Below are 24,959 nucleotides of genomic sequence, written 5' to 3'. Positions count from 1 at the left end.
GCATGAATTATTTTGCCTGAACAAAAACTGGAGGACCAGAGCCATTTGTACATTTCTTTTAGTTTTACCTGAGCTGGCTTGAGAACCAATGTGTTGCCTGCAGCCAAGCATGCTGCACTCTTCCATGCGAGCATCATCAGTGGGTAATTCCACGGGATAACAATTGCGCAGACACTTAAAGTAGGGAAAAATGGGGTAAGATTACAGTTTTGAAGGCAGTTTTTGTATGTCTTTTCTATATGCCAAGGCTGTCACTAAGAAGAAAAAATGTGATACTTACCCTATTGGCTCTTTCTTGGTGAATGTTAGATTATGGTTTGGCCGGGCCTGGTTGATTGGAATTGTAGCACCCTGAAAAAAAAAGTCAGATTAATACTGGTACCATTTAATCATTTTTGTTTCAGATAGAGTTGCCATAAAAGTATGTTTTGGAAAGCCAGAGAATAGTCTGCAAATCCAGGAGCACTTAGGAATCAGCGAAAGGAGCAGGGATGTTTCTACAGTAAAATTTCCTTCTAAGACGATTGTAACCAGCTCCTGATTTTCAGTTGGGTGACATAAAGGCATAGATAACAAAAATCTGGAAGAACATAAAACGAGAATCTAATGGAGGAAAGAAAGCTGAATGATATTCCTGGTTGTGGATCTTAAACGAACCTGTGCTGTTTGCTGTGGTACCAAGCAAATTTAGCAGCCTTGGCCAGGATGTAACATAGCACGAGGCTCTTCACTTAACAGCATGACTGGACCACAACAATATTCTGTTCCACGGATAATCAAGAACTGACTAAGCGTATATGTCCTCTGACATCTCAAGTAATTTCTTATATTTGGAGTCAGACTTTAAATCCATATTCTCCAATTGGAAGCAGACACTGATTTTGTATTGTCAGGAACATCCATTGTAGGTAAAATTCTAATTATTTTATTTTTATTTTTATTTTTTATTCTTTGATTACTTCACTAACACTGCTTTTTGGCATTGTGTCAGCAGAAAAAAAAAAAGCATAGAGAAGTACTGTCATTGATAATTTCCTTTACACATTCACTTGCCTGAATTTTGTCACACCATCCAGCAAAGTATCTGAATGTTTGCACAGACATTCCAATATGGGTCTTCAAAGCTAAAGTATAGACAGCTCCTGAATCAATAGACTCTATGGTTGCTAACTCTTCTTGATGTTCTTCCATCAGGTCTGCAAGTCTGTAATAAAAACATTACAAATGCACATCAAAGAGAAGTGACTTCTAATCATTGAGAGCATAAAATGATATTTTGTGTGGCAAAGAACTATAACCAAAATACCATTGCCACTGAATCTGGAAATGCAGCATTGGATCCACTGCTCATTAATGTCAGCAAGTGCTTGAGCAATTGTTTGTTAAGTCTGCAAATGTCTTCACATAGACTGTAGTATACACTGGATTAAGACCAGATCCGTGAAAACTTCACCTGGTCATTCAATTATGGTTTTGCAATTACCATAATCTTTAGAAAAATTGCTCTCTCTGTGTTGTACTACAAGGAGCCAATTATAAAAAATCAGACTGGTAAGTCAGAAAACAAATACACAGTAACATAAGAAATGTCAAGTTATCAAAAGTACCGAGAAGGGCTAGTCAGTGTCCTAGCTTAAGACTTGGGAAACCTAGCTTCATAACACTGCTTTGCATTGTCTGAACTTGGACAAATTGCTTAAGTGTTAGATGCTTCAAAGGCACATCAATGTCCAAAGATACAGATTCTAAGCTGTAACACAAATTGAACTTTATATGCATTAGTACATTTGAAAAATCTGTCTCAGGGTTACTTAGGCCTCAAGTTCTCCATCTGTTAGGTTTGTGAAGCAAGACAGTGAGGCATAAGTAAGACTGTAAGGGTATCTGTGGTAAAAACTGTTGAGTTAATAGTAGCTACAGGAGTGTCTCTCAGTGGTCCCCTGCTCAGGCAGAAAGGTATGTTTGTGTGAATGAATTTTTGCATCCAGGTCCTATGTCTCTCATATAGAAGTAAAACAGATGCAGCAAGGTTTTTCTTAAGCTTCTTTCCCTGTTTTGGTACTCAGATGTATAAACAATACTCTCGTGTGATTTTAAGAGGTTAACTAGGTGTGTTTAAGATCCTGTAAAGAGTATTTGAAACTGGTTGTGGAAAATATTTTTTCCATTATGTCAGTTCTGCACATTTAAAACATTTGCAGAGATGTGGAAAAATGCTCTTCAATACCTTTTTAAACTGTATTTTCAAGAGCCGGCTACAGGTCAGGGCATAAGCAGCACTGTGCAAAAGAACAGGTATGGCATGTCAGGCACAAAGGAGGAAGTTCCATTTACTGCATGCCTCATATCTTCTATTAATGATTCCCTAGGACAAAGTAGCAGAGCCAGAGGCTTTAAAGGTACAAACCTCTCCAGTCTGACACTCAAAATCTCAAGAGGAAGAAGAGGCCTTGTTTGAATTAAGGTGGACTGGAGAGAGACTTCATTCATACTGGGAATGATTTGCAACATAAATATTCTGGTATACCTATCCTGGAAAGCCAGTCCCCTAAGCAGAGAAGAGTTTAACCCAGGAATAATCTATGCAGTGAAGGGGAGTTACCTTTTCAATATGCCTAAGCAACGTAGCTCTGCTTGCAGGTCTTTCAGGTGTAGAACACAGAACAGTAGTCCTAAGACATTCAGGGTTTATCTCCAGGGCAGAGTTACCCTGGGTTCTCAAGCACTCTACATTCCTAACACAATTTAAATCCAAGTTCGTACATGTTCTGAACTTTGTACACTTTTGAAAGTTTTAAGTGTTAGTGGTGGTGTTTAATTTTAATCTGAGTTTTTAATATTAGTTTTGATTGTTTTCTGTTGTGAAGATATTTTTTTTCAGTTTTGCAGGCCTTTTGCCAAATTTTTCGAGATACAAACTTCTCACTCACCATGAACTCCTGGAATATATGTTTTTTTACTTTATGAGACAAGTAGATTCTTCAACTTTGCTTTCATTCTGTATTGCTAAGATGCCTGCAGTGTATTGTAAAGCATTTTTAATACTTTTTTATTTCTTAATTACACCTATTTGGCACATAACATCCTGGCACAAGGTAATATAGGCTTAATACAGCTGTGCGTATGGGCACACGATGCAATATTATATTTTTAAAGGAAAAAAAAACTCTCTTCTCTACAGATGAACATGCAGTTTTCTCAGCACAATTGACTTGGCCAGGACATCCAGTAGTAACATTGATAGGCCTGCAGGTTACAGCCTGCAGAAGAAAGATGTTCAATACACAGGACCTACTCCTTCATGAGTTCTTTGGTGCAGGAAGTTTCAACTCTGTTCAAGATCCTACCTTCCTTAAAGCTAACTGCTATGTCAAGTACAGTAACTAAGATTTCTGCCTACTGAATAGGGACAGAATTTGCCAAACACATTTCTTTCTCTGTGCTGAGAATTGATTTTTCGTCATCACATTAGCTAACTGAGGACCTGTGGCAATCAGGAGTAGCAATCTGCTTGTTAACTCATCTGTGCTCTACTTACTTATCCATTCATGTGTACTGAAATTGAAAAAAGGACACCGAAAGCAATAAAAACACTTCATACAGCTCCACAAAAGAGGCTGTCTTTGTAGGGAAGCTCCGAAGCTTCTAGTTAGGTCAAGTTTGCAAGACAGTCCCCTACCAGTGCTCGCGCTCTGGCATCAGAAGTGTCATGCTGCATATGGAGAATCTTCAGTAACTGGGTTTTAATTAGCTGCCTCTAGTGTTGCCCTTTGAGTATCTAGCTAGCATGATCATCCTATCCTTCCAAGATCACCTCTTGCCCTTCAAGGATCAGAAATCATCACTAAAATACCATTCATGCAGCATAATCTCTGTCTTCTGAAACAATAACAATGCAGGCAAAAAGAGAACCAGACTTTCTCTAGGGTTGACACAGTGAAACAAATTCAAATGAGAAGAACTGAGCTGGAAGTGTCTCAGCTAAAAGTGGGATTCGGCTTACAGTGTTTCTACACAGTGCAATTCTTCCAAAACGGACAATAAGACATCTGCTAGGGTGGGTCTGTAGCAGGTTAAGAAGTATGCTGGTTTATGTACATGGAAAATCTAGCATCAGTTACAGTCATTTGCAAAATTAGTGGCAATGTGGCTGTATGGTTACTGTATGTAGTGCAAACACAGGCACTGAAATAAACTAGGGGACAAAAAGATAACTAGTCTGGTAACTCTGGGATTAAGAATATCCATCATGTTCAGAAAATGTGTAACAATTCTTCAGAGGAATAAAACAACATGATTTTTTAAAATGAAACAAACAAAAACCTGTTCTTTACATACCTGTACATGAGTCGCCCTCTTTCCCTTGCATTCATTCTTCCCCATTCACCATTTTCAAATGCCTCTTTTGCTGCTGCCACTGCTTTGTCAACATCAGCCAATGAAGCAGAAGATACACTGGCTATTATCTGTCAAAAGGTAGCGATGTGTTAGTTCAGACTGAAAGGCTACTATGCTGTGTGTAACTTGTTCCTCCTAAACTTCTTGATAGGGTATAAGCAAATAATCAATATTGTCAAGCCCATCACTTGTCATGGGTGAATCATGCTGCAAGAAGTTCGGATACAGCTGATGGTGGCTGAATTTGGAGGACAGTGCAGGGACTCTGATTCCTGCATCTTTCTTTACATCAAGGCACATTGTCTCCCTGATATACACACAGTGTTTTATGATGATTGTGTTCTACCAATATATACATTGTAAATCCTAACACAGAATTGCTATGATTTTTATTCCATTCCATTATGGAGTTAAAAAAAAGTACCAGAATCTGGCTTCTGATGACAGTGACATTTGTGGTATTGATTTCCGCAGAATTCAGTTACTCCAGAATTAAATGGCATACAAGGGCATCAGCAGCACTTATTTATAATTCTGAGTCATTCAACCAATGTTCAGTGTTTTTGAGAGGACGAAGCAGAACTCTATTTTCCTGTTGAGAAGTCATCTTTCTAACTGGGAATTTAATGGGATATTTTAAAGTCACATTTGCCCTAAGACATAAGCTTTGTAAATAAAACAAAAACTGTTGATGACTGACAAAAAAAATATACAATATTCTAAAAGAAATACTTCTTTAGCAAGTAATCTTCAGCAGCTTTTGTTTGCAAAGCTAAACAAGAATGTAAACAAGGTAAACCATAGAGCTGGGCAGGGAGACTGACATACTAGTTGAAGTGGAATTGGGTTATTTTTAATGTGCAACTTGATTGAAATGCAAAAACTGTAGAATATACAAATTGAGAAGTAAATTGAAATTTAAAATTATTTCTAGAGGTTCTTTAATGTATTTATGATTTTGAACTTGGCAATATTTGATATTTTAGATTTTTTGTAGGCAAAGAAATTGAAATAAACTGGTATTGATTATACTTAAAAATTACTTACTGATCCATCTGTTGGGTTTATGGTGTCGTATGTTTTTCCATCATCAGCATTTATAAATTGACCATTTATGAAACACTGGTATGGCATATTCACAGTCATGTTGTTCACATTTTTTGAAACCTAAGAGCAAAATTAATAAGATATTAATTTGACTTTTTAATAATTAAGATTTTAATGTAGCTTAACAAGCTTTTGGTATGTACAGCCAACATCCACCCACATTTTAGGATGTATATATGGCTGTTAGGAATGACCAAAAAAATAAAATGAAATTGAAATCATATTCTCCATTAACACCAATGCCCATACTCAGAGACAGTGAAGCAGATTTCCATAATGTTTATAATTGGATCTCTATGGCTAAAAAATACTAAACCCTGGTTAAGGCTGGTCCCAGTGGACTTGAAATGAACATGTAATTCCCAAATTCAGGTAATTCTGTCTTGATTAATGACTTCAGGAAATACACTATCCTCCCTTCACACAAAGTTTTCAATCAACACTTAAGAGAAAAACCTAGCACAGCTTGCCTCAGGACTGCAGAAGGTCTAGAACCATTCTGACTGAGGCATACTGGCAGGACAGAGCAGGGGAGGCAGGAATATTTGCACATGTGAGAGCTACTCTAACGTGCGTTCTTGATCTCACAGTTTGTATAACATTGTAAATGATGTTACATACATACTTCCACTCCAAAATGTAAATACATAAAACTTGGGGGGGAGGGAACAGTTACAAATAGTTTGCATGACCAAATACTTGTATTTCTGCCAGCAAACAGTCTAGGAAAATGCATTGTCTATCTTCCCAAAAAACAATAAAGAGTAAGCAATGAAGGCAAAATAAAAGGTCTTACATAATCAATGACCAATTCTTCTTCTTTGTCCTCTCCTCTGAGTTTTCTGACAGCCATCTGAACAAAGTCTGCAAACTTAGTGGCCATATACACATCTTCATTCTGTAGCTGAAGCCCACTATATTTCTGTTTGATTTCTTCTAGCATTCTGAAGATTTTAAAGAAATAATAAGTTGAATTACAAATGGAAGAACTATTCAGATAAACAAATCATTGTAAGTTGAAAAGGAGTCAAAACTGGCTACCGGTTTGTATGCATGTGAATATACGTGTGTGTGTTTCTTTGAGAACAATGACACTGCTGTTGTACATTTTACTGAAATCCCTTGGGTTAATTGGGGGTGTTATGGAAAAGAAGATGTGAGTTTTGGAATATTCTCGAATAAACTTTTGGAAATAAATGACAAATAACATGTACTGATTGATAAAACAGCATATGAGACTACCCATACATGGAGGAAATTTAGAACTCTATGAGACTGCTAAGTAATAAGGACAACAATCATTTTGTTAAAAACAAAAACAAACAAGAAACCAACACTGAAATGCTGGTCTTATTTTATGGCCTGGAATATCTGACTTGCAAAAAGAATTTAACTGAGGAGACCCAACACAACATGAACTCTGTGCACTTATATGCATGGGCTGAATCCTTTCTCTAAAAGAGCTGGCTCCTCTTTCCTTCTGGGGAGTTCTTTGCCAAATCAGCCTCCTGCTCTTGAGATACCTGTCACTGCATTCAGACAGGTTTGGGCACCACCATTCTTCCCCATATGGCTATGTTCCTGAAGTTACAGGGAACTTTGCTTGAATGCAAAGAGCAGGATTACATCAATAACTCCTAATTTTGGGAACAGAACCCTGTAATATTTTCAAAGGTAGGAAAGGAGATAGTTAAAGAGTACTAGAAAATACAATGGACAAATCTTTTTTTTTTTTGAACACTGCTCTATCAACCCTGACTTAAAAGCACCATGACAACACTGTTTCCACTAACTTTTGCTTCAAAATTTTGTTGTTTTGAATAGTTTTTTACCTGACAACATGCATAGAGGATGCTCCAGATTTGAAGAAGTCTGTGGAATCCTCAATTACAGCAATATTGCTCAAAATTCCTTTCCAAATGGCCTAATAATAAACAAAAATTGTGGAGACAATAATGAAAAATCCTCTAATTGCAAGAAGTATTTATCAAGTGGTATTTTATAAGGTATCTATGCCTACAAAGTATATTATTTCATAGGATTCTAAAACAGAAAAACATTTTAAGAGGATCTGGAACTTTCTATAGACTTCATGTTAGCCAATAAAATATTCAGCATAATTATCATTAAAAAATTATTTCATTCATAATAATTTTACTTAATGAGGCACACAACCTGGTACAATGGTAGTAATTGTCAGGCCCATTTTTCAAGGCCTTTTTCTCCAAATAATAATTTCCTGCTGCATTATAGAATGTGCTATCAGCAGAGGTGGGGATAGCCTGGAGAACTTTGTGACTGGATGGGTGGAATTTCTGGCAGCTGGGCAGACCTGAGAAGTAGTTTAAGCTGCATGCATGAGATGGACATTTCTGCTAATGTGAAAGGTGAAATAACTGGTAGAATGAAATTTCAATTAATTATAATTAAGTTTCGGAGTCAGCGGCTCGTGACCTGAGTTCATCTTTCTTTTAGCTATTGTCTCAGTCAATAGCTCCAGGCAGTATTTTAGTTGCTGGCAAGCAGGTTCAAGGTAATGTTGGAGCAGCAGTTTAAAACATCAGTGCATCAAGCTGCTTGACTTGTGCCAAAAGTTACTGGCAGAGTTAGCAGAAGGGAAGACATCTGTGATTCAGTTGCTCTGGTACGAAACCCAAACTAATCACCAATGTGGCTTCAATCTAAGCACATGACACTCATTACAGAGGGGAAGACTGTGCAAGAGGGCAGCAAGGTGCCTCTCTGGCCTTGAGAGATTTCTGCTCCAGCTGCCCCATTGCCACACCCCTCTGCAAGGTAGCCTCTTGTGTGTGGTTGTGGCAGAAGACAGCACAAAGGTAGAGGTAGAAAACTGCTGCTTTTCTCTCTCGGCCTGCTGTTCCTAGACTCCCTGGAGCTTGTCCACAAGAGCCATTCAGACTGCATCCAAGTGAGTACTACCACTGTGATGAAAGGATCTCAGAACTGTCAAGGTCTTGAAAATCTCACTGTTGTGAGACAAATGTCCTTTTGTTTCTCCTCACTCTACATTCACTCCCACCTTCACCATTCACAAACATTTACCATAACTGACCCTGTGATCACTGTCTTTGTATCACTTGTATCTGAAAGAAAATTTGATAGGGTTATGTGTAAGTTTTTGCATATTCTAGTGAATTCTCACATCCATCAGAATTAATTTCAATAACTAAAGATTTGACCCCATACTCTTCAAAAAACAATTTTCATGGTTAAATAAAAGATATGCCTTCCTTATAATGAGAAGTACCTAATGTTTTTGTCTGAAGTAACATACTACTAAAACAGTTTATTAAATTACCCTAATATCTTCTGCCATCCTTTTTTCCTCTTCTGTAAGTTCCAGGGCAGTTGCTTCATCAGCAGAGAAGTATTTAGATGCAGGGATCATTTTTCCATCCTCAAACTGTAGATTTCGCACTAGTACCTGAAAAATGAGGGGATATGACTTCAAATTATCTGGAAGGCAAGATGTCATTGTGTGGAGAGTTTTCAGGTATTAATATGGTCATGGAAATAGTAAAATAAATGGCTTATAGGAAAGCTGTTATGATACAGGTAATTTAACAGGTCTTTCCTACTTGTCTTCAGATTCTCCCTTAGCATTAATATACTTTAATCCATTGAAAATGAATATGGATTTAGTCTGAGGCAAAACATGAATGTCTTTTCTCTAGGATCGCAGAGGACTGTTAAGCTCCAAACAAATTCGCTACCATTTGCAGCTCAATTTTTATAGCATAACAATTCCACGCTACCTGCACTTCTTGCTAATTTATTCCATCCATACTCATGTGTGCGAGGATGAGCACTTACCATCTTCCCATCGTTACCAAAAATGACCAGGCCATTCTTGGTTACAAGTCCAGGTCTTGAAGCACCTTTTATTGCCAGCTCTTGTCCAGCAGGCACCGAAGCATCAAGTAATGATGATCCATAAAATGTAACCACCTAAAAATAAAGGGATTTAAACGTACATAGACTCTAAACATGCTCAAAAATCCTAATGATGAAGTGATATTGTTTGGAAGCTTTAATGTAATATAAAGTAGTAAAATATAAGTAACTACACATGGAAAACATGTTATAACATTATTTCTGTATCTTTACAACCCAGGACATGTAAAACTTTGCAAGCTGCCTAAACCTGCAAAGCTGCTTAGCTGTAACATTGTGCAAGACTCAATCAATGCAGAAAGGGAAACAATTTTTGTCAGTGCATGTCCAAAGTGAGAGACCAGCAGAAGCCTGAATGTGAGTGGTGGAGTCCTGATCTGCCTGCAGGCTGGAAATGCTGAATGTTGCCTCTCAGTTAGCCTCTTTTGCTCTGTCTGGGCTCTCAAATCAGTCCCTCAATATTAGGGCAGAGCCAGGCTTTTGGATCAGACTAACAACAGCTGGCTAATAGTTAAGTAACAAAATTTGGACATCATACCCAGTAAATGTGACTTTAAAATATTTTATGCAAGTAAAATGCGGATCAAATGTGTAATGGTTTTAAAATATAGAATAGAATCAGAATCACAGAATGGTTGGAAGGGACCTTAAAGATCATCCAGTTCCAACCCCCCTGCCATGGGCAGGGATACCACCCACTAAATCAGGTTGCCCAGGGCCTCGTTCAACATGGCCTCGAACACCTCTGGGGATGGGGCATCCACAGCTTTTCTGGGCAGACTGTTCCAGTGCCTCACCACCCTCTGAGTGAAGAATTTCCTCATAACCTCTAACCTAAATCTCCCCTCTTTTAGTTTAAAACCATTCCCCCTTTTCCTGTCATTATCTAACTGAGCAAAAAGTCACTCTCCATCTTTTCTCCAAACCCCCTTTAAGTATTGAAAAGTTGCAACGTGGAAAGGAAGTAGTTGTTTTGGGATTAAATTAGATAAGTTTAATTCTACAAATGATTCTAATATTCCTAGGACCAAATATCTTTTAAAAATACTTTGTTGTTGTTGTTGTTATTTCAGTTGCTCAGTGTTTCATTCTGCTGTTATATTGTGATGTTGCCCACTGTACAGCATGGGTTTTGTTACACTGTAATGCATACCTACTTCCCTAAACGACTGGCACTGTCTGCTTCTACCCTTGCTTTTTACTGCTTTGTACTATTCATACTATTTTTCAGATACTGCTCTTATCCTTCTTTTAATTAAATGCACCTATCATAAAAATGTTACCTACTGTGTTCTGTGTATTCGTTCACGTGCCTGTTCTAGATATATACAAAATATACAATAACCAAATGAGAGCTACTCCAACATAACTCAAATTTGTATTCACCTGTATGTAGACACCTTTAGCTTTTGTAATAAAAAAGTCACAAATAGAGTACCGAATTTACGGAGCTTACCTGGCCATCTACTGTTGCCCACGCTCCAGGTACTTTATCATGCCCTCGGATCCAATTGTGCAAAGCTGCTGCAGGTTGATCCCAGGAGATCTAGGAAGTCAAGACATGCCAGCTAATTCTTCTCTATTTAGTTATAAATCAAGTTACTAAGGTTTTCCAAGCTGCATACCACACACCCCCTTTTTTTCAAGTGTTAAGAACACAGAAAGGGTCTGGTCTAATACAGAAAGATCAGTGCAGCCTTTATCTTTCCACAGACTCTCCTTCTTACACTAATGTAATGAATACATAACTCTTGCTACTAGGTATTCATTCATAAATAATTAATATTATGATTAACAAATTTACTAAACGCTGTATAAATATAAGTAGCATATGTCAGGGTAACATCTTCTGCTGAACATGGTCTATTTATTGCTTGGTTCCTAAGTTCTTTAAAAACTTTTATTAAAATACTGACTAATCATTTACTAACCCTTTATAAATTGTTTCATAAATGGAATCTCTACTAAAACTTGCAGTTCCTGCAAGACCTTGAGGAAAAAGGAAATAATGTTTTGTAAAGAATGTCATATATATTTAAAATGTAACACTAGGGAAAATGTATTGCTTTATCTTTGCAAGTACCATGAGTATATGTATGAAATGAATTAAAGTAATAGAATATCTATTAAATAACAAATCTCAAGTGTCTTTCTTAGTTAAAGCACAAGGAGTATTTAGAAGCAAGTTATAAGCCAATGAGAATAGTTTTCAAACCAGGACATTAAACTAGTTCAATCCGGGGGAGTTCCTTATATACTATATTTAAGGGATGAATACAGCATTTGGACAACACATACAATTTAAATAAATACATTAAAAATTATAAGGCACTATGAATCTTTGAATTCACTGCAGTTTTGCATGTACTGTTTACATTTGTTAGGTCCTCATTCTCATTCTTCCCTGTAATTTCAATAATGACATGAAAGTTCCCCTTGATCAGCTCCTTTCCGCTGACATTTTAGAATAGCTAGGAGTCAAAAGCAGTAACCTCTTCAGCTGTTCTGCTAGTTCCTACATATGGGGTCAGTATGCACATGGGCACCCCAAAATTTTGGTCCATAACTGTTACATAAGGTCAGAACACTTAAAAATATCCATATGAAAAGCTATTTGTGTCTAAGCTAAGTCAGGAATTGTGATATGATAAAAAAGCATTAAAATTTCAGGTGAAAAGGAGTATGTTCACCAAGGACAAGAGACTGAAATTGTTGGTAATATTTTCACTTTTTTTTTTTCTTTTAAACTTCTGCAATGGTCTAGAAAAGGAAAAGAGGGTATTACAGGCAGTGTTCACTATCATTTTATGGTGGCCTTCCCAACCACAAAGAAGACCTAGCTAATGCAGTAGGGATAATTATATAGTATATGTTGCCCATGCTCCAGGGCATGGGCATTATTATTATTTTTTATTTATTTTTAAAAATATGTTGTTTGTTTATGAGACCTCCTTGTTTATTTGTTTGTTTTTCTGGTAGGTGCCAACACTTATTTTTCATAACATCAGACCTATTTCTGGTAGAGAATATAGCATGGATTGTTGGTAAACAAACTATCTCCATTCATTGCTGTATTTAAAGGTATGGTAATGTATTAAGCAGTCACTGAAGGCGCAGCTGCTATCTAGCTATTTGTAGATGATCTCAAATAGGTCATCAAGTTTCTATATATATGTAACTGCTGGCAGGCAATATGAACTTAACCTGGGGCTCCATCCCAGAAATATGAGATGAGGAAATAATTGAGTTAAAACCTATATTAATTTCACGTCACTACTATTGAAATACGAATTAGAAACAACTTTTCTAGAGATAGGCGGTAGATAACCATAGCGTTATTTAACACTACCTCTGCATTTTCCTTTTTCTGGATCCCTTCATATGTTGCCCCTTCTTCAGGCTGAGGTATACGAGGTGCCTTACCATCAGCAATTAGATGTACAGCTTCCACCTAAGTAAAAAAGTAACAGATTTAATGTTAGCTTGGTTTCCCTTTTTGAACTCAGTCATACTTGTGACTGACTGCAGAAGACTTTCTTCCACAAGAATAGGTTTCTTTTTAAAACTTGGATTTTCCAAAATCTAGGGAACCAATACTGCACTGATTAACATACATATATACTTCAACTTCTTTGACAAAAAAATAGCCTTAGAAATTTGATTGGAGTGCCTAGTTACCATGCAAATAGCAGCTGCCTAAATTCTGCAGGACCAGAACTTAGCTAAGCACAGAATGAAGTTCTATATGTTTGCATTCATCTCTTTCCTTTTTCTTTCTGCAAAAAGATATTTCTCTACATTAAAATAGGGAGAAAAAAAACCAATTCTAATGATCCATGTTGAGTATTTTTATGTATTTTCTTTTCTTCATTTTAAAACAAAACAGAGCAAAACAGAAAAAAGGACATGTATACAAAGTCCAAAGCCAGTCCACCAAGGCTGTGAACTTTAAACACCATCCCTCCTTTCTCTTCAGCCTCACCCCTAACTTTCTGTTCTCTGTAAGCCTGTAAAAATTTTCACCTTGTAAAAACATTCAAGTCTGTGGAAGAGCTACACTCAAGACAAATCTGACCTGTTGCCTTCTGCAGAAACAGGATATGCTCTGCCCACTGCCAGCAACAAATATTCTCAGGCAACCTCCTCAGCTGTTGTGAAGCAGCAGAGCTCCTCTAAACTCTAAAATTCATCTGAACACCACAACCTCTGTCTTACCAAATTTATGCATTTTGTACTTCCTCTTCCTTTCTTTTTCTTTTCAAACTCCAGCAGATGCTATTCTTTTCATTTTAAAATGTTGATATTTAATACAGGTAAACATACCATAGCCTTTACTCCCTCTGGGAAGAGAAACTGGTTATACAGATCATCCACGGTATCGTTTTGGCCAACGTCACATTCTCGCTGCAGAAGTATTGGTCCGGTGTCCAAACCATCATCAGCCCAGAAAATTGTAAATCCTGCTTTCTTATCTCCTTGAATTAAAGTCCTGGAGGTAAAAGAAACCTTACAGTAAATACAGACAGTATGAAAGCAGTCAGGGATATCCATTCTTTTGTTACATATTTATTTGCTTTACGCAGAAAAGAAAATTCCAGCGGTATTTACCCCCAGTTTCATTGCTCGTTTCATAGCCGGGTACCCAAAGTTTTGATACTATTGATGCGTATTTCCCCAGAGTGACATAAGAAAGGCTGCAACTGAATCCAAAGCATTTATCACACAGTTCATTGTGATATTTTAAGTGTATTATCAGTGATAAGACACATAGAGCAAAAGGTATGCAATAGTTGTGACACAGTTTGAAAGATGGAAGTATCTAGACAGTATATTTTCTAAATAATTCCTAATAGTTTACAGTAACTAGCAAAGCTTCAAAGCTTATCTGTAGGTCAGCAAGGGAAGTACAGCTGTCCCACAGCTGAAAAAGAGCTAAAGTGAGAGTGAAAAATGATGGACGCTTAAGAAAGCAGGAATGTGTAACTGTTTAAGGAAAAGTCAGTGGGGGAATTTATGTCCAGCCAGATTCTCAGCTAGTGTGCATGAACATAGCACTGCTCATACTGCAGACCTACGCTGATTTACATCAGCTCAGGATCTCTCTAAACTTGAAGGGAACTTCAGCTACATAGATTTTCTGGTTCTCTGTTGGAGCTGCAGGTGCCTCAGAATGATGGAAAATCAAACCAAAGTGCTTAAGCAAGCAACCAGAAGTGAAGAGACACAACTTTTCTGCATGCTTTTAACAATATGTATGCATGCAAACACCAATGCCATATTCTGTAAGACATATATCATATAAATATTCCCTTGGCAGTCCATGTTGTGACAGGATCATTCGAGATCTGACTTATACACATGAAAATTCACAACATAAACACTGAAAACTACATTATTAAAAGGAAAAAAACATGCATTTGAGCAAAAGAAGAAAAAACTCTGAAGACAGTTGGAGAAGTTAGCAGTTACATCAAAAATGAAAATTTGCAAAAATTTGGGTAGTCCATGTAAGATCTTTCACACATTTAAGCAGCATCTCATCTGTTTTATATTATCTAAAAATACAGAAAGAGCACCCTGGTGAGAAGTACGTGTCCTCAGCATTGTACTGAGGAAGAAGAAAGTAATGTGGGCAAATGCCGCTGATGCTGAGTAGACAACAAGATGAGAATTACCGTGAGCTCCTTCCCCTGTGCACCATCTCCCTCTGCAAATAGTTGCTCATAACAAAGTGGCAGCAGCTGGAAGAGGCTGTAACTGATGGAGTGAGGAACCCTCAGTGGCTTAGAACCTTTGTGGTTGGTGTCCCTTAGTCATGCCTAATTCCCACTGTTCCCCAATACATCTTTAAATAATCACCATGCTACCTGCGCAATTATTTTTAATTTGTTTCTTCATATTTAGACAATTTCTTGTTGAATTTAAACATTATGATAGGAACGTTTCTGCTTTCACAGGAATGCTAGATCTGAGTCCACTGTGTTCATTATTGCAGGGTAGTTCTTTCACAATAACACTTTGAATATAGCCTTGTGCATTGCTCAGGATGATAGCAGGATAAACTTTTCTTCTTGTAGATTGTTTTCTCTCTTTCTTTCTTTTCTGTGAAATCTTAGGCTCTGTCATGTCTCTGTAGACAGTTATCTAGTGTTTGAAGGGGATGAACTGTGAGGGTACTGTCCTGCCTATGGAAACTACATACTGTTGAGTTACCTATGTGAGTAAAATATATGAACGGACAGATCACATCACTGATCTTCCCAGAATAACAGCTGCACTTGCAGTTAAAATCATGCTGAATCTCAGGTATGAAGAGCAATTCATGATCCAAATACTCAGCTGCTTCACAGAACTTGCTTCAGAGCAGTTGCAAGTCAACAGAAATGTGTCAGCAATTACATGAGTAATGGGTCTGGCCCAACATCCCACCAGGACATAGATGTAGTTTTGATGAACGGCATGCAAAAACTTACCAGTTGATTGCAGAAGCTCCTCGGTGCCGTGGTAGGATGGATGGATGGTAAATAATTGAGCCATGTTTTGGGCAGTCAATAACATCCATAGGGATGAACTGTGTACAGAACGGAAGGACATTTAGCTCTGCTCCAACGGATTTGTAGGCTGCAACTACTTCCTGGATAGGCTTGCCTTTAGCTCTCCATCTGGGAAACTTAAAAACAGGAGTGCCATCCTTCTCTGCTGCCAGTGCTGAGGGATGAGAATATTTTTTTTGTTAATTCACAGTCTTTTGTTAAAAGTTCAAATGAGATATGGCAAGACAACTCAGATCATGAAATGCAATACATAGAGCCCTTTGTACTGTTCTGTATGGTGTTTAAAGAAAACTTTGTGCTTGAATATATTTTATTAATTCTGTCACTGATTCTCATTCCTACAGCTTGTGTCCTTCTCAACTTTTAAGTTCACTCTTCTGGCCTGGCTCATAAGTACAATGGAAAGCAGAAGAGATTGATGAATGTCATTGACTATTAAATAATGACACTTCATTTCTTGTCCAATCATTACATTTGCCTGCAACTGGTTTGGTTTAGCAGAGCTTAAGTTTACATTTCAGCAATTTGTATGTGAATATTACTACATGCTCATCTCAGTAGCATCTTGCCATGTGGCTCATATATTAACAGATGCTAGTGGCCTTCAGTTATTTCTTCAAAATTCTGTTTACTGGTGATTTCTGGATCTGTTTCCATTTATCTGTGTGACACACAACTACACCCAAAATTTGGCTGAAAGCTGACAAAAAGCAACTGCATTAATTGCAGAGAAAATTTTTATGTTTTATAAATTCCATTGTGCATTTGCTTCACAACCCACCACAGGGAGGACAGTGGAGTCGAACTCTACAGCTGTTGAGTTGGATGTGTAATTGCAAGAAAAGGGAAGACAAGAAGAGGTACGGACAATTTACCTAATTTAATTTCTATTTTGAAACACGTTTTTGTACTTCCTTCCTCTTTTTTGTATCTGAAATTGAATCTTGAGTTTGACCTGAAGCATCTTTAGCCAACCAACTTAGGTCTTAAGTAAATACTTAAGTATCACTCCATACTGTGCACTGGAAGTTAGCATGCACTGCAATTGCTTTTAGAAATAAAAATCATAGCTGACTGAGGATATAGAAACATTAGCCAACTTCACGTGAGTCTTCAGCTGTTTGGATCATCAGGAAGTAAAAAGCAACAAAACATTAGGAGAACAATAAACATTCCACAGCTTAGTTAAAATGGCCATGACTGAAATCAGTGGAAGAGTTGCTGTGTTCCGTCTGCTAGTTTAATTGTATAGTAATAGTCTGTGTAATACAACCAAGTATTATGATATGCCTCCAGAGCTGGATGGTTAAATTGTCTTTTTCTAAACTAATACTTACCTCCTGTAATTCTTCCAATGTGTGATTAACTCTTTTAAAGAGGTGGGGTTATAGAATATAATAAACTTGAGAACTATGTGCTAGTTTGGGAGTGCCATAGCCCAAGTAAGCAAAATTTATGTTTAATTCTTCCCTTATAAGAGTTCTGGAAAAACATGTCAGGACCTGACCAAAATAAAAAAGCAGAAGAGACGCTTGAGACAGCTCATGGAATGTAATTTTAATTTCTGATTATCCATAAAAGTAAATTCCTTTCTGGCACTTACATTTGCTAATCCTATTAACTCACCATTTTCACAGCACTGAAAAATAAGAGAAAGTTACAATTCAGATAGTGATACCAAAGAAGCTTCTTCATCACACTATGTTCTGTTGCACAAGTACAGTTCTGAATACCTGCCCAGCAACTGTTTGTTTAGAAAGTCCAGAAAATCATTATGCATCATGGCATTGTAAAAAGGGAGAGCAAAGCCTCTTCTACCTTTTTCAGTGGGTTTTCCATAGTCCAGGTGGAAGAGAAATAGGCTCTGCAGGTGCACTGCTGCCTACAAGCTTGTCAGAAAGGGCAGGAAGCCAGGGATAAACAGTCTTGGCTCCATGCCTTGAGTGTCCCAGACAGCACCATGAAACAGGCGACAGACATTTGTGCTTGAGTACAGGCTCAGCAGCTATTTGCTTCTTCTCCAGAAAAGGGAACGAGTCTGGAGCTAATGCAGCCTATTGGACTGTTCCTTGAACCTGCTTTTACATATTTTGCATATTGTTAAGATACAGATCTAGTTCAAGATGATTACCTTTAGGATGTACATTCAAATAAGATGCACAGATTAATTTATTTTCTCAATATCACAATGTATAGCCCTGCGTGGCTAGAGAAGTTTTAAATACTGATTTAATTAAGAAGGTCAAACCGGTTCTGGGACTTGTGTTTTCATTTAAGCATAGTTCTTGTGCTGAATTCAGTGTAATAAAGGCAAAATATGCAAGTCATTCCCATATAGACATCTTCTTCTCTCGACAAGGCAAGTTTGTTATGTATGTCTGTAAGTTAGCATTTAGATTAGGGTTACACTTACCCAAAGGATCAGCTTGTCCATTCTTGTCAGGCACTGTGAATACTCCCACAACTTTATGGCCTTCTTTTCTCAGCTTGTTATAAACTTCTTGTCCAAAAATGCTTTGACCTATAAGGGCTAGCTTTAGCTTATTCTGATAAGCCTGATCAAAAGAATTAAAACAAACCATGTTATAGGATGCAAAGTATATATGTTGCTGTTTATGTTTCTCTCTTGCTCTTTTTGGATCAACATTTTTGATTTAAAATGCAACAACCTCTCTACCGCAAATGCCTTTGGAGAAAAAATAATCAATTTTTTACCTATTGTTAATCTCTCAGAAATAAATAAATGAGAACACACTGAGCATAAGTGTCATTTGATATTGCCACTGATGTTTATATTGGTTTCTCATAATTTTTATTAGACAAACTCACTTCACTCTATAAGAGGCATAACAGGCTCTATGACCCTGTTCCTAGTCATAACTAACATGATATGAAATACAAAAATATTTTTGAAACAGGTACATACAACAGTTTTTTTAGGCATAATTTAGGTGTCTGGAACATGCCCTCTAAATCTATATAATTAGATGGTGGCATACAATTTGTGGTTAATATGAATAGACGAAGAAGACAAGCTTGCATTGTTCCTGCCAAGTTAAAAGCAGAGATCATCCATTTGATCCTCCTACACAGAAATACCACTAAACATGAGGTTCCCTTGCTGGACTTCCCCTGCCTTCCATGTCTGCTCATCAGTACAGTGGATACACGCTTTTACACTTCTTTAGACCGAGTAGGTGCCAATAACTGCCCCAACTTTTGATTTTTAGGACAGTCAGAATCACAGCACTACTATAATAACAGAAAATCGCCTACTGCTATTTTATTTAAGCTCTTCACATGCTGAGAAAAGTACTAATTCCCTTAGACTCCCCAAAATCTAAAGAATGGTCTTCTGCAGGACTCCAGCTTTGAGGACACTCTAATTTTAATCCTTCCCTTTCAAGGAAACATGCCAGATGAAGCACAGCGTACGTTTTCTGGGTTTGATGTAGCCCCTGTGTGAACAGGGAAGGTGGGGAGAACCCAGCTTCAGTGAATCCACCTCAACTTTGAAACTGTTCCAAGACCAATTGAGTTTTACTGTGAACACTACAAATACATTAATGCTCTTCAACATAACCCAAAATCTCACGGTATCACAGAATCACCTAGGTCGGAAAAGGCCTTCAAGATCAAGTCCGACCATCAACCTGACCTACTGAGTTCCATCACTACACCGAGTCCCTCGGTGCCTTTGTGCTCGTCTTTCATCCTGCCTCTGGCCCCTTGCCCCTACCACCTTCTTTATCCCAGAAGTATTATTCCTGTGGCCGCAAGGTGAATTGGATTAGGGTACGGAGACAGGTGGTCAGTGGCCTGACAAAATGTGGCTAATTCTTAACTGGATCTATTCACAGGTCTAGTTCATTGCAACACCACAAGCCCTAACGCAGGTCCAGCAGGGGTGCAGGAATGAGCATGGTGTGGAACTGCCCTTGCAAGCGCTGCCTTTGCATTTTTCATCAGCTATGACTGAAACCTTTGAAAAACAAATGCACTGGCAGACCTGGTCATTAAGGAAAGCTCCGCACACAATAAACAAAAAACCTGCCTTCCCCACAGCTGCGTCAGATGGAAACTATTCCTAGATTTGGACCACTAAAGGAGGTCTGAATGAAGGACAGAGTATAAATCCACGTCCTCACCTTCATCCTTAACTTCATCTTTCCCAGCTGAACTTGGACTGCCATTTATACTGAATGAGGTGCCATGAGCTCAGAGCGATACGTAGGAATTGAGGCACTGTCTGAGTGTCTTGACCACCAGTATTTGTTCTGTGTGTTGGCACTTGCAGGTTTTTCTCCTGCGTCCTCTCTTCCCTTTCTTATGGAGGCTGGGACATAAGGATGGCTTGAGGAAGTGGGTTATTAATTGGGCACCAGGTGACCTGCACTGCCCATCAGATCAAATGACAAATTCTGTGACAAACAGAAATGTCCTGAAAAACAGGTTACTCAAAACCACAATCCATTTCAATGTAATTCATTTCACAGTTGAAATATTATGGATGAATTTTGCCGTTTTCAAGTTACAGTTCAGTTGTGCAGACGGTCTCAGGGAAAGGACATTACAAAATGGTAGGCTCCACTACAGGAATATTGAAGCATGCTTGTTATTTTATGCATACCATTTTTATATAAACCAGTAGGAAATAACTATTTGTCTCCAGAGGCAGTGTTTTTCTTCAGAATGAAGCTGCATAAGCAAAACTATCCCTGTGTTACAGCATTAGTCAGCATGCCTGCAACTGCAGTAGTAATAAATAGTTGCAAAGGTGGACATAACTTGGGCTGCAAAATCAGATTTTCACAGCTGGCTGGTAAACGTCCTCTGTGAGACTGGTAATGACGATATTCCCAACCAACGCTGCACTGGTGGTAGTAATGCCTAAAATACGTCCAGTATTTTGTCGACATTAGTAAAGAAGTCCTGGATCTGAATTTCAAAGAGCACAAGTTATCTTTGCAGTGTTTATCTAGCAAGGCCCAGTGGATGCAGATAGACTGTATTCCCAATGCTTTGTGACCGGTATCTTTACTTTTACAGCAGAAACACTGCTGCATTATAAAAATTAGTCATCAGATTTTCCTAATCTTTTAATTGTTTTAAGTATAGCAGGCAAGTTGGGGAAAGATTAACCTGCGAGCTCACTGAACATGTTTGGCATGGTAGGAAATCCTCTGATCTCTGTGCAGCACTACTTTACAGCAGTAGCCCAACAAGTACACTGAAAAAAATTTAAAGGCAGTCCAGATACAAGTTACTTATTCTACTTTCATCCTTTTGCTAGCATCTCTCAGTAAGAACACAAGACTGGAAGTGACCTTAGCTAAAAATCCAGTGCTCTGCCACCACAAGCAATGTTGTATGATTGCTTTTACAGATTTATCCAACCTCCATTTTAAATTACTTTAAAAGTACTCGCTGAAAAAAAAAAAAGCACTTTTCTGATACTTGGCAATCTTGTAATTTACAGTCCACGTGTACCACCACTTTAAGAGCTATTTTCTCTCCACTTATTCACGAAGTGTTAATGACACTGGTAACCTATATCCCTAAACTTAACTCTTAGTTCATGTTTCCCTGTCTGATCCTCATATTACATGGAACTGCATACCAGTTCCCCTCCCAAATCCTGAGCTGCTGTAAATACAGTTTCAGTTAAGCTACACTTGCTTAATTCATGCTAATCATGGAGCTGAGTGAACAAATGGTTAGAAGAGAGAACACAGTTTCCAAAGGACCTAAAAATAGAACTGGCCAAACTGAGAAGATTGCGGATGGGCTAACTCAGAAAGTCCCATATCCTAACTGCAGTGCACAAAAAGATTGCCTGGCAAGAAATCAGCTCTGCGGTCTCACCCAAATAGAAAGTTACTCAGTTGGAGACTGCCTTCAATTGCAAGACGGATCTTGTAACTGGGCTATGACCAGCGATTCTCACGTTTTCTCCAATGAATGGTACACGTGCATTGTGTGATTTTTAACATCTGGCTTAGACGTGGTGGTTTGTTTGTCTTGCCTTAACACATGCACTGTCATCAGCAGAAAGCAAGTGCCAAACCCACAAGTCAGCCATGCACAGGATATCTGTGGGGTTCAGTGGGAGAAATCCCATATGTGGAGAGGCTTGCATGATCAGACCACAAATTCAGTCCTTCATTTTTTCTCGTTTGAAAATCGACAACTGGCTCAGTGTAGAAGATCTAATAGCCACCCTCTGTATTATTCTGGAAATTCTCCTCAAACATTTTTACGCCAGATGAGTTAGACCCGTGACAGTGAGAAAACCTTTTAGAAGAATTCAGTATGGACATGACACTCAATTATAAGTGAATGTTCTATAAAATTACAGGGAAATGAAACTAGTTTGGTGTTTTCCTTCTTAATGAAATGGCACATTTTGGCAGGATATGATCACTAGCATTCGTCATAAAGCCGTAGAAAGGAGCTCCTTAAAGAACACCAAAACAATCGTGTTGAATAATGTGCTTGGTGGGTACTGGATCATCACCACTAGCACATAGAAAGATCAAGCTTGTTACTGTTTCTATCAGTGATGTTAGGAGGTTATGGCAGGTTTCTTTTGCAGCTGCTTGGCTGACTATGAACATATGATACTCATTAATAGATGTATTTCTTTTCTTGGGAAGGTTAATGGTCATATATTATCACTGTGGATTTCTTGCTTTATTTTTGAAAGGATGCCCAATTCCTACTTGTGGGAAACAACGGAGCACGGGTGGTTTAGAGAGGTCTGACCTTTTTTATTAGTTCACCAGTCATAGAATAATGTAGTGAATCTGACAGTGCTACCAGATAAGTTGATGCTCACTTTACTGTAATTCTGTTGGTTTCCTTGTCTGAACTTTTTCTTCTTCTTTAACCTTCTATTTTGCTTACATTTTAACACAGATTGACATGCATGGGACTAGTTCGAAATAAAATCTCTTTTCCTGACTCAAGTGCTTCCTGTTCAGATGGAGAAAATAAGATAAAGGTAAAGGTCACAAAACTTTAAGGCTACTTGTAAAGCAGTCTTGTCTTGAATGCTCAGATTGTCTGAAAGTCCACTTTTATTTCATGGCTTGGGTTGGAAGGGACCTCATAGATCATCTAGTTCCAACCCCCCTGCCATAGGGAGGGACACCCCCCACTAGATCATGTTGCTCTGATATGAAAGCATAGCTTTTTTTCATTGCCCTAATATGAACGCATAGCTTTAAGTTTAATTTCCCAATTTTAAAATTCTGGCTGTGCCATCTGTTGATACAGAGCTGGAACTGATTCTACAATAGCTCATTAAAATAAATGCAGCATTTTGTTAGCTTCCATTCTGGTTCTTTTTTTCCTTCAAAACACCTAATCCAAAATAAAATTAATCAGTAGAATTAAGCACCGTATAGAGAAGCAGCCTGACAAATGCTGGTAACTATCTTTTCAAGTTCTACTGCCTAAAATTGGAAGACAAGTCCAAGAGTTGCATTTTCTTCCTTCATAAGAGTCTAATGCTGTAAGACATTTGCAGAGAAGAATATTTATTTCATAGCTAAAACCTATTTTCTGTTACCGCCTCTTTTGTACATGGGTATATATGCATGTCTAACAGTTAATGGGTTATCAGTTTCTAACCAAATGTCTTGAAGGCTAGTGTTTGGTAACTGCTGTCAAAAAGATGACAACATTTTATTTCTTCTCTATAAGAATTTAGCGAAGATTTTAATATTGCTACATCTTCTCAAGGCTGAATTTAAAACCCTGCTTGCTTCGAAAGCTTGCTTTCTGCTGAGGATCCCCCTGCGTGTGCTAAATCCCAGTGCCCCAAGCCGAAGCCTCCCGTAGAGCCTCCCTCCCTCCCTCCCACCCGCACATCCCTGGGCACCGCGCTCTCAGTCGGTCATTCACTCCCCTTGCGGGCACTGCTGACCGCGGTCCCCAAAGCCCCGCGTTAAACCCCTCCGTTCCCAGCCTTCCCACGCAGAGCCCTTCGGAGGACTGCTGTCCTTGTGCCAGACAAAGAGCGCTCCTCGGGGGAGCAGAGATCCTCTCCCAGCCTCAGCTGGCCGGGGCAGGCATCCGGACAGCCCGGAGCGGGCGCTTGCGGGCGCTGCGCCCTCCGTGCGTTTAGCGGGACGGGAAGCGGGGCTGGGGGCAAACCCGGCACCCCGCAAAGCCGCGCCGGGGGCCGCGGGGGAGTTTAGGCCGTGAGCAGGGCAAGGCCCCCGCCGGCAGCCCCGGGCCCGGCGGAGGCAGGAGCCAAGGGCGGGGGGCCTGCAGCCCCGGGCAGGGCTCGGGGGGTCCCTCGGCCCCGCACCCCCACCGAGCCCCCCGGCTGCCCCCGGACCCTCCCTGCCCCTCGTCCCCCAAGCCCGTCAGCTCCCCGCTCCCCGCGTCCCCGTCCCCCCCCCACCCCGGCTGCTTACCGCGCCCGTGGTGCAGATCGTCCTCAGCAGCCGCGGGGCCGCCCGCAGCATCTTGCGGATGCTCCGCCGGGGGGCTGCCTCCCCCCTCCGCCCTCCCGCCCCCCACCCCCGGCCCCGCCGAGCCGAAAGACGAGCCCCGGCACCGGCACCGGCGGCACCGGCGGCGGCAGCGCCTCGTCTGATGCAACCCGCGCCGATGCCGCTGGCTCCGCGCCAGCCCGGGCGGCCTCGGCCGCGGCGCCGCGCCCCCGCCCGGGGCCCGGGCGCGGTGGGTGCACGGAGGAGGCCCCGCACCTGCAGCGGGGTCGGCAAGGCCCCGGTGCTCCCTCCCGGTACCCCCACACTCCCCCCGGTACCCTCACACCACCCCCCGGTATCCCCACGCACCCCCTGAGGGGCAGCCCCCCGAGGATTGCGGCGTGTGGTGAGGGGAGCCCGGGCCCCCCGAGGCCTGGAGGAGGTTTTGGAGGCTGTCACCCACCCCCGGGCCACAGTGGCCTTGGGACCAGCGGTGAGAGGGGAAGGTCCAGGCAGGTTATCAGCTGTCACTCCAAAAATG

The 24,959-nt window shown here is 39.7% G+C and overlaps 1 protein-coding gene across 3 annotated transcripts in view; it reads right to left on the bottom strand.

Moving 5' to 3' along the window:
• Positions 1 to 24,574, bottom strand: part of ALDH1L2 (aldehyde dehydrogenase 1 family member L2) — a 34,764-nt gene extending 10,190 nt beyond the window's left edge. Inside the window, exons 1-15 of one of the 3 annotated variants that reach the window (XM_035565466.2) lie at positions 24,401 to 24,574; positions 18,388 to 18,529; positions 15,894 to 16,128; positions 13,744 to 13,909; positions 12,770 to 12,871; positions 10,877 to 10,966; positions 9,340 to 9,474; positions 8,825 to 8,950; positions 7,338 to 7,429; positions 6,302 to 6,449; positions 5,446 to 5,565; positions 4,339 to 4,466; positions 1,054 to 1,204; positions 281 to 351; positions 69 to 174 (exon numbers count right to left, since the gene is read on the bottom strand). In XM_035565466.2, the coding sequence (XP_035421359.1) occupies positions 69 to 174; positions 281 to 351; positions 1,054 to 1,204; positions 4,339 to 4,466; positions 5,446 to 5,565; positions 6,302 to 6,449; positions 7,338 to 7,429; positions 8,825 to 8,950; positions 9,340 to 9,474; positions 10,877 to 10,966; positions 12,770 to 12,871; positions 13,744 to 13,909; positions 15,894 to 16,128; positions 18,388 to 18,529; positions 24,401 to 24,451 (1,863 nt within the window). In that variant the 5' untranslated portion in view covers positions 24,452 to 24,574. Of the gene's footprint in view, positions 1 to 68; positions 175 to 280; positions 352 to 1,053; positions 1,205 to 4,338; positions 4,467 to 5,445; positions 5,566 to 6,301; positions 6,450 to 7,337; positions 7,430 to 8,824; positions 8,951 to 9,339; positions 9,475 to 10,876; positions 10,967 to 12,769; positions 12,872 to 13,743; positions 13,910 to 15,893; positions 16,129 to 18,387; positions 18,530 to 20,122; positions 20,193 to 24,400 lie in introns of those variants that run through there. The other 2 variants (XM_035565480.2, XM_035565469.2) reach the window with 2 other exon arrangements.
• Between the last annotated feature and the right edge of the window lie 385 nt (positions 24,575 to 24,959).

This window comes from Cygnus atratus, chromosome 1 (assembly GCF_013377495.2).
Source record: "Cygnus atratus isolate AKBS03 ecotype Queensland, Australia chromosome 1, CAtr_DNAZoo_HiC_assembly, whole genome shotgun sequence".
Lineage (NCBI taxonomy): Eukaryota > Metazoa > Chordata > Aves > Anseriformes > Anatidae > Cygnus > Cygnus atratus.
This window is presented reverse-complemented; position numbering and strand designations above follow the sequence as displayed.